This window comes from Centruroides sculpturatus, unplaced genomic scaffold, assembly GCF_000671375.1.
Source record: "Centruroides sculpturatus isolate CEXI.00-Female unplaced genomic scaffold, Cexi_2.0 scaffold788, whole genome shotgun sequence".
NCBI lineage: Eukaryota > Metazoa > Arthropoda > Arachnida > Scorpiones > Buthidae > Centruroides > Centruroides sculpturatus.
The window spans coordinates 103,349-114,385 of record NW_019384922.1 but is presented as its reverse complement, the minus strand read 5'-3'; the positions used below and the strand labels follow the sequence as shown (position 1 = coordinate 114,385).

At 28.5% G+C, this 11,037-nt stretch overlaps 1 protein-coding gene across 1 annotated transcript in view; it reads right to left on the bottom strand.

Annotated features, from left to right (window-relative positions):
• Positions 1–8,128, bottom strand: part of LOC111631877 (matrix metalloproteinase-2-like) — a 77,967-nt gene extending 69,839 nt beyond the window's left edge. Inside the window, exon 1 of the mRNA XM_023376214.1 lies at positions 7,664–8,128. Within this exon, the coding sequence (XP_023231982.1) occupies positions 7,664–7,849 (186 nt within the window). The 5' untranslated portion in view covers positions 7,850–8,128. The remainder of the gene's footprint in view (positions 1–7,663) is intronic.
• Positions 8,129–11,037: the final 2,909 nt, after the last annotated feature.

Here is an 11,037-nt window from a genome sequence, read left to right as displayed (position 1 = left end):
AATAAAAAAAAAATAAGACGAGGAGGGAGAAAAAAGTAAATGAGTAATCAATCCGAAGAAATTAAAAAAAATAAAATAAGTAAAATTTTGCATGGTCTATTAAATCGCATAAACGAGTAAAATGTATAAGAAGGAAGGAATTTTTAACGATTAGGAAGAAAATTATTAAAATGCCAGGCAGTGCTACTTCCATAAAAATATCAGATCGGTTAGGAATAACTGTGCAATGAGTGTAAACATTAAAAAAATCGATTGTTTTTGTTTAGCTAATCGATTCTTCTTAAGAAAGATTGGAAGCAAAAAAATAAATAAACATACGAAGTTAGTTTAAAGTAGTATATATAACACAAGTTTTTTTTTTTTTCATTAAGAGATGCAAACCGTGTTACTTTTTGCAACACCAATAATGGTATTGCCTCTTTTCTATAACCAAAAACACACCGGAAATAGGGGAGGTCCTAAAATAGCATGGTATAGCGTAGTACGAAGAAACAGTCTTCAAAAATAACAGAACCGATTGTTATTCAGTACAAATTTAATCATCTAGAATTTAAAGAATCGTTGACAAATATATATATATATATATTTCTTTTCTTATCGTGATTTATTACAAACTCTAGCTCTAAAAAATACATTTATATGCAGGAAAAATGCCAAATTTAATCTTATAATATAGTATAAACTACCAAAATTTATACCCTATATATTTTTTTATTATTATTTTAATGAGTTAGTGTTGATATAAATAAAATTTTATACCGTATTACAAAACTATCGCGATTCTTTCGGATTAAATTAAAAGTATTATCTTATAGAAAAATTGGATTAAATTACTCTTTTACCAGGAAAATAATTAATTAATTAATTAAGAATTATCCCATTTGTTTTAAATAGCTTGTAAATTAAAGGAAAAAACGTCTACAGATCCAAAATCCTACAACAAATTAAGCTAATGTTTGTTAGTTGTACCTAAATCCTGCCAATTAATTGCTTCGTCATCTGTATAAATCCTATAAATTTTTTAATCAGTAATCAGTAAGTAATTCCGAAAATAATTAAGGATATGCCTACCCTTTTTTATTTTTTTGCCTAAAGAACATAGGAAACGATACCAGTTAATAGGTGATTTCATCGAATATATTTACATTTAACACTCAAAAAAAATCATCCTTATAAAGTCATAATTTCTTTCCTTTTCCTAGATGTTTCTGTTTCCAATTTCGAATTAAAAAAAAAATAAAAGAGAAATATATTTTTTCCTAAAGGAGATGTTATTACGCAAATTTCCTTAATTCCAATGCGTTATAAATGATTTCCAACAGCGAAAATTAGGGAAAAAAAACCTTTAATATGAAATTAATATCTTATAATTCATACTCCAGACAAAATGACTTTATCAAATTAGCAATCCATTAGTTGATTACAACGAATTACTATTTAATAAACGAATTCCCGATGTTAAAAAGAAAAAAAAAATATATATATATATATTCTGTTCACGTAACTAATGTAAAAAACGTTCCAATTTTCTTTAATTTTTTTTTAAACAACAGATTAATATTTATATATAATTAAATTCCAAAAAAACGAATAATTTATTAAAGAACTCAGCAGGAAACTAACTTCCAGGATAGTAAAATTTCGTGTAAATAATTGTCGTCACTGATCATAATCAGTTAAAAAATATTTTAATTAATTTAAAATGTTCATTATCTTAAAATTAGTTTTATTATTATTAAAAAAAATCCACAATAATTGTATTTACAAATTTAATTGGGTGATGTTTTTGTATCCAGAACCATATTTCTTGCCACGTGAAACACAGCTATGAGTGAACTCAATTGAATCTTCTCGCTTGTTCCACTGGATAATCTGTACCTGAAAGTAAAAAAAAATCATCTTAATTAAGCGCAGATACGATAAATTTACGTCATAATTATCTGCGGATAGATTTTGGAAATTTGTTTCCAAACCGCAAGCATTCTCTTTAATAGAAGGGTGCTGTACAGGATATCAAATTTTCTACGATTTGACTCATATCCTGCCTAACTGGAAGAAATTGCTTTGTTTTTTCGTTGAGGAATAAGCAGAATAATAATAATAATAATAAAAAAATACCTTATTGTTCTATTGAATATGATTATAATTAGCTTCAAGTATTGGCTTTCACACTTTGATTAGGAGCTAGTTAATTACTACATATTCTACTGTAATATAAAGGATACCTAAAAGTCAGTTAATAGTTTTATAACTTGCTGTCTTAGTTAAATACTTCATTACATCAAACAAACTGTTGGGTTATTTTTGCAGTTATTTATGAAGGTTAACTAACTTTTTGACCACCCTGTTGTATACTAAGGTTAACTGTCAACAAATATTTAGATGCAGACTTAATTATAGTTCAATGTATTATTTTCTATTAGAAATAATTCAATTTAGACAAAGAAATGCTTAAATTAATTAACAAATAGTCATTTTTTTTGGTTCAATTAAAATGAATAAGTTAAAAAAAAAACTGCATTCAAAATACAGGAAAAAACACCATAAATTCTGGAAACTATTAAGGATTTTTATTGAATTTTTTAACATTTAAATGAATATAATTATTATAATTATTTTTTTTCTAATTTTTATGATTTTTTTTTAGTAATAGTAAAATATCCAATTTACCCACGTCGATTCAATTATACAAATACAAACATTTTACTATTGGCATATTGGATAATTATAAGTTTTCAATGATATAAATTACTAATATGTTTATAATTTTTTCCTGTTCAAATTAAAGGCTGAATTGCCGAACAATCGCCTAAATATCAGGCTATTATATACTATTCGGGCTTTGAACGTTGTTATTAAAGGCTGAATTACAATCATCAAATTCTCTGAATGATTTTTCATCCTTCATCTTTGAACATGAATTTTTCAAATTGTTAAAATTGATCATTATCTATTCCAAATGCAGAATAACTTAATCAAGTATTTCTCACTCGGTTTGAGATTTACCCAATTTTTTGAATTATATATTACTTGAGAAGTATACGATTTAAAATCTGATGAGTAAAAGACTAAATTTAACAATTATACTATATTACAAATCTGAATATTTTTAATTTACTTAATAAATCACTGACTTTTTTTTCACTTTTTCCATCATTTGGATATTAAGTGGGCCTCCGAATCGTTCTGTCGTGGGTTCGACCAGACTGGATGACGAAGAATGGAGCCCGACATATTTGGACAGATTGCCCTCAAAACTGGTAGGGTTTATTACCAGATCACCAGAGTGACATTCTGGTATCTTTATTGTCTCGGCCACAAACAAAATTGATTTCTGTGAAGTCAATTCATCTTTCTAATTACATGTTTAGTAAAAAAAAACATTAACATTTTCTTTAAGATCTGCATTGTAGTGGAGTTACAAATCTAAAAAATAAACATTGCTCTTGTATAATTTTTGATCAGCAGACAACTGCAATTTATTACAATTGTCTTATACTTCTTTCGGATTAAATTAAAAGTATTATCTTATAGAAAAATTGGATTAAATTACTCTTTTACCAGGAAAATAATTAATTAATTAATTAAGAATTATCCCATTTGTTTTAAATAGCTTGTAAATTAAAGGAAAAAACGTCTACAGATCCAAAATCCTACAACAAATTAAGCTAATGTTTGTTAGTTGTACCTAAATCCTGCCAATTAATTGCTTCGTCATCTGTATAAATCCTATAAATTTTTTAATCAGTAATCAGTAAGTAATTCCGAAAATAATTAAGGATATGCCTACCCTTTTTTATTTTTTTGCCTAAAGAACATAGGAAACGATACCAGTTAATAGGTGATTTCATCGAATATATTTACATTTAACACTCAAAAAAAATCATCCTTATAAAGTCATAATTTCTTTCCTTTTCCTAGATGTTTCTGTTTCCAATTTCGAATTAAAAAAAAAATAAAAGAGAAATATATTTTTTCCTAAAGGAGATGTTATTACGCAAATTTCCTTAATTCCAATGCGTTATAAATGATTTCCAACAGCGAAAATTAGGGAAAAAAAACCTTTAATATGAAATTAATATCTTATAATTCATACTCCAGACAAAATGACTTTATCAAATTAGCAATCCATTAGTTGATTACAACGAATTACTATTTAATAAACGAATTCCCGATGNCAAATTACTTATAAAAATATATTAAAATCGAAGTATCGATTATAATATAAGAAAATTAATTATTATTATTTAAATTATAGAAAATGTAAAATGATAAGCGCGTGTAGATTTCGAGTGGTTTGTGATTAACGAGAGAAAATTCTATGTTTCGGTGTATAGATGAGAGGCGATGTAAGAGTGGTAGACCAACGTCGGCAAACACATCTGTCGACGAGCAGATGGAGAGAGAGAGAGAGACCTTGGATTCTGTTGGGATATGACCTGGGAGACGTTGGCTTCGGTTTACAAAACATGGCCTAACTATGGGAAGACGATCTCATGACTAAGAGCCGGGGACAGATAAGGTCAAAAGGAAGAAAAAAAACCGAAAAAAAAAAAAATATTGTAGTGAGTGCTAATCGGATATACGATGGCAAATGAATTGTGGAGTGTCTATTCTAATTACTAAAGATTTTATTATAATGTCCTAAAATACTATACTTTTATTATAATTCCTAGCCGTATACGCGATTAATTTAGTTAATTTTTAATGTTTTCGTATATATATATATTACATATAGACTTATATATATATTTTTTAAACATAAAGGACTGACAGCTTTTACATATTCCAAGAGTTTCTTACGAAATATTTAAAAATTGTTCACGTATTGCTCAGGCATACTTTAAAAATTTTTACGACGCTCACGTAAATTTTTCATATAAAATTCAAGAATATTTTAAAAATTTTATTATTATGACACTTCGAAAACATATTTTTTATTAATTTTACGGTTGATAAATTACAACTAAATGTCACCGAAGTAATTCTGTAAACATTAAAATTATTAAAACATTAGAAAAATAATAAAAGGAATCCGATTTAAACTTTGCAGTGAACGTAATTTGTAATGCATAAGAGAGGAGGCCTTTCTCTTCTCTAACCTTTTAGGTAATAGAGGAAAGGCCCTCTTAGCGTGAGGCCCTCTCTTTATTCTCTTTTAACGAACCGTTTTTATATAAAAAAATACAAATAAAATCTTAGAATTTCTTCAACATTATAATGAGAAAACATTAATAATCGAATTATAACGAAAATAAGCTTGACGTACACGTGAGCTTCCATAAATAAGTCTACCCGGTATAATCAAAGCTTCATTTAGAATAGATCTAACAGTTAAGAAAGATTTCTAAATTGGGCAAAGATGATTATTTCTCGGCCAATATCATCCACTTTAACAATATAAACAACGCTATACGAGATAACGGTTACGCTACAAATAGTAGAACATTTCTAGTTCAACGTCCTCTTCTAATGCTTTCCATTCATAACGCAGCAAACAAGAGAAACAATGATAAATTATCTTATTTAATAAACATTTTTTTAAATATAATTAATAATAATAATAATAAAGGTTTTAAAAATCGAATTTCTGATGAGAAACTACACACGAAGACAAAGAGATGAGACGTAGAAACTAAACGGCATCATCATCATCGTTCGAGTTAATTGGCCAGGCATAAAATTAGTTCTGTTTTTTCTTCTTCTTCTTCTTTCCTTTTCCTTTCTTCTTTCGGTTTATGAACCCGTTGAATTCTGCTCCAGCATTTTAATACCACGAAATTAAACCATTACTCAAGAGAATTGAACGTAATTAATTCCACGCGTTTCACTTACCCGTCGTCTTAAGTTTACGATTTTCTTCGTATTCCTAACGTTAAAAAGGGGGGAGGAGAATGTAAATTACTAAGTTTATTCTTCTGAATGTAAAGAATAACATTGTAATTTTCATTTGACCCCCTTCGTATATTATGAAAAAAAAAAAGAATACAAGAATTCAATAAAGGTTGTGTCCGTGTGTACGTGATTAAAGTTTTATCCCGTTAACTTATGAACAAAAAATGAAAAAAATTACTTGTAAGCTTCTGTACTTATGTAAAGATTTTGTAATCTTGTAAAATTGTTTTTAACATTAATACAGTAGACCCCTTCTATAACACTGTAGATAATTCCGCGTTATATGAATTCCATGTTGTACGAGTCACTTAGATTATTTCACAAATACGTGAGCCGTTCACAGCCCGGCACACGTATTTGTAAAATCTAAGTGACTCGTACAACATGGAATTCATATAAAACGAAATTATCAACAGTGTTATAGGGGGGTCTACTATATATATTGTACTTTTTCCCTTCCATTTTTTATTTTTAATTTATTGAAAAAAGTTATCAAAATATTGTATAACAAAACTAGAATTTTAAGAGAGAAAAACTTCTACAAATAAGTGGCGTTTTTGGCCGAAAGTATTAATTAAAATCCCAAATTATGCACGATTTGTGTACAGTCGACCCCCTATAGCACTGTTGATTATTCCGTTTTATATGAATTCCATGTTGTACGAGTCACTTAGAGTTTACAAATACGTATGCCGGGCTGTGAACGGCTCACGTATTTGTAAAATCTAAGCGACTCGTACAACATGGAATTCATATAAAACGGAATAATCAGCAGTGTTATAGGGGTCGACTGTATAGAAAAGCAAACATAAATTATACAAAATTCTATAAGAAAATCGCCTTATAAGTATATATGTATTTGCTTCTACAATTAAATTACTTCAAAATTTTGATAGGTACGACGGGAGAAAAAAAAAGAAACCGAATTTTGTAAGCTAGCCTATATACACAATTTACATTTTTACATCTCATTAACCAGTTAATGCAGTTAATTTCTTTATAAGAAGTGGGGGGGGGGAAAGTGAAAGGTCGCATCTGAAAATAGGTTACCTCCCACAGTAACGTACTATAGAAGGTTAAAAAACAATAAGGTCAAACCAACGATGCCATTTAGGGGTATAGACCGTTATACACGGGGTCGAAACAAATTTAAATGTTCCACTTTGGAAAAATCAATTTCTTACATTTCTAAACAATCGAATTATCTTTAACATTTAGAAATTTCGTTGGTTTAAACGATGAAGAAAATCAATCGCCAATTTTTCCATCCCTTTTGAGTAATAAGGGATTGGAGCGACAGGTTTTTCTCGGGCATCTTTAAAACATATTTATTCACCTAATGACGTAAGCAAATTGCTTTTAACCGTCCCGATTGTTTATTTTTTTAATCTGATAAAAGTTAAATTATAATTTTTAAAAATTTACATATATTTTTTTAAATTAAAAGAATGGAAAATTATGTAGAGAAGACAAAGGATGCGCAATCATCGCGTATTAAACGACACGTTGCCAGCTTTTTTTTATTTCACTGTCCCGCACGTTACCATGACGACCACGCTGCCAGCGATCGTTCTACCATCTAGCGACCGAATGGAAAACGACGCGAGTATATATACACATATATATATATATATGCGAACGAGTGTTAACACGAGAAACTTTACGTTAATATAAAAAAATATATACAAACTTCTTGTGTAGAAAGATAAAGTTAACGTTTAAAATCATCGCCATTTTGAAGATTTAACACGAACAAATCGGTACTTACTACTGCTTGCGATATGGAATTGCTGGGCATAGTCCTATTTGGCGAGCACTCACAGGCATCCAACTGTAAGGCTATAAAGCAAGAGGCCGTTAATAATAGCCTTGCAGGTGACAGACGTGGGCATTTAAAATTTGTCCTAATCCATTTTCCCTTTCCGCAGCCTGGTCTTCCAGCCGCCAGCAGCATTGTGCCAGGAACACCTCTTCACCTACAACACATGCAAGCAAGCAGACAACCAACTCTCGTGTCTTCTCACTGTTGATCTCGTTTCTGTCTGTCTGTAACCTAATCGTTGGATCGCCTCACTCTCTCGGTGGGGTGGAACTGCGATGTTTACGTTCAATCGATTGGCTTTATGCGCTCTACTATATGCCAGCAGCATGAAAGGGAGTGGTTTTAAAGTGTAAATATCTGCCTGTGACGTCATTTAAGCCCTGCCAGAATGCGTCTGTTGTATTCATTGGGTTTCTAAACACGGGAAGTAATGCTAATATTTCCGTTAATGTGTTTCTTTCGTAAAATTACAAATGATTTTTAAAAGAAATTGTAATGTCAGAAAAAAAATAAATAACAGCCCATTTTCTACACAAGTGAAACTCAATGTTTTCCGTGTAATTAAACAACGCTCTTTCACGATAAGAGTTTTCTTAAATTTCTTCCTCTTTTAAAAAATGTAAAATAAACACCTTTAATCTAAAAAAAAAACAAAAAATAACACAGTTAAACAGGTATTAAAGCTACTTAACTTTTAAAATTCGATTAATTTCGTAGCTTGTTAACACAAATTTCTTTTTGTTTGTTTTGTTTTTAATCATATACAACTTCCTTTTAGCGTATCTTTCTTTTTCTTTCCTTGTATTTTTTTATACGTACTAAGTATCCAATGTTATATACAGTAATTAATTGTACAGAACACTATCCAACCTTCATTCAGGTAAAGAAATTGTTCTCTTCAATTTGTATTGTTAGAAAAAAAAAGAACATCCTCGCTTCTATTAAACTTCGAAATTTAAAAAATAATTCATCATTTTCTATATATATATATATTAAAAAAAATCAACTAAAGAGCATTAACATGCCGCATCGAGTAGAGAGTTAAAAGTTGGATATTACAGAAAGTAAATAAAAGCTTTAGAAAGTGATAAAGTAAGAGTTGTGGAGAATAATAAGTTAGGCAACAAAAGATTAAGCTAGATATTAAAGAGAATTGTCGACATTGTATATATTTAGGATGCCATTCGTGTACCCAGTTTGGCAATACTAAAGATATAGACTTACACAGAAATTGTTTGGGATTAAAGTACCCGGTAGAGGATTATATTCTACAGATTTGTGATCAATTTTATGAATAGATTACTTTTCTCGAGTGAAATAAAAGATTTTTATTAACTAGTATGTTTGTTATAGGATATTAAATGTGTTTGAATGAATAGTAATTTCATATGTGTGGGTTTTGTTTTGGTGTGACTCGAGTTTTGACGTCGCTATGAAATTTCAAATTGCTTCGCGTACACGTAAAAAAAAACATTATAGGAATTAAGGGAACAAAACTATTTTTCTGGTATGTTAATTAATAGAAAAATAATCAAAGTTCTTTTTTTTTTTAAAATCTCAATTTATAAAAATTATCATCTAAATACAATTTATAAACTGGGTATTTTATTACGAGTGCATTTATTTGTATATAAAATTTTTTATAAATTAAAGAACAACGCTTTAAAAATTAAAAACAGTGTAATTAAAATGCGTTTCACAACTTTGCAATTTCATAAAAAATGTAAATGACGTAAAAAAACGATTTCGTGTTCGATTATTACGTCACATTACATTAAAATACGATTGGTAAAGAAGAAAAATTGAAAATATTCAAACTTTATGTTAATGATTTTTTAAAAGATGAAGTAATGTCGTGACTAATATGAAAAATTATATGATAAAATATAATTAATTCTTTAAAATATTATTATTATTTTTTAAATGAATCTATCAAAGAGTTAAGTTTTCAATAATTTTACGCTATTTTTATTCTGCATCTATTTAATACGAGAAATGTGAGAAAAACGGTTTCAAATCGGAAGGTTATTTTGTCAGTAAACAAATTTAAAATAGATTTTGTTTACTCGAATTGTCCAATGTCAATGTATTTTAAACTACGTGGATAAACTTTTTGTTATTAATTTGCATACACAAACCAGTCTCGTGTTGTTTATGACGGATGAAAAGAACCCGATCAATTTTTAATTTTTTTCTTATATAAGACTGTGCTGAAACAATTAAAAATGGCACAACTGTTCTTAGGCTAGTACATAATTTATTTTGCATAATTTACATAAAATAGCTAACACTTTCTTCATATTATATATTTATATAATAAACGTTATAGCTATAAAACAATACTTGACCTTTTAAAAAATATTATTAAAATCTGTACACACTTAAAAACATTATCTTTGATATTAAATAGTAGCTTAGTTTCTTGAGTAATTTATGAAAATAAACAATGATAATTATGGAAAATGTGCTTAAATCTTATATTGTTTTTTACATAAAAGGCACAATAATTTATGAAAAAAAAATATGGATATTTTGGAAAATTGTGTACTTAAATCTTGTGACAATTTCACTGTAAAAAGTAAAGATTTTGTTTTGAAAAAAAAAATAAAAAATTTACAGTAAAATGAACGATAAGAAACTGTAAAACCCAATTGTGTACATTGATAAGGATTATAAGCGTATCGATAACCGTGACAGTTGCGATTATATCACATAAAAGACAATGATTCGTATACTCAGCTACGTCAAGGACAAAGGAATAAAAATAATTGTCGTTACTAAAAATTTATTCACGCAACAGTAACGCGAATTCAATTTAGGAAAAAGCGGCGAGAAGAAAAAAAAAAAACACACTAAATTTTCAACAACGGGAGGGCCCCTAGAACGTGGCCTGGTCTGCGTGACGTCTCCCTAGCCTTACCGCCATCTGGCGAACAAAAATATAAGATCAATTAAATTAATATCTGAAATTTTTATTAGTCGACAAAATTTACAACCGGCAATTGTATTATTATATAATAACATATTAATAACTTGGCTTGTAGCGCTTCTAAATTTAGGCTGTTAACAGACTCTCTTTAATAAATAATAATATCAGGCATGGCAAACGCACAAAAATATCTAAATTATTCGTTGTTAAAATTCATTTGCTAATTTGTTACATCCGTCTTAAACTAATATTAAAATTCTTAGAATAGGTAACACGTAAGAGAATTAAAAACTAGTGTTCGATTATAGACTTACATTTCAATATTTTCCAGATAATGTGTATAAATAGTGTGTTTGATTATGTACACCAATGAATATCTATATTTATCCTA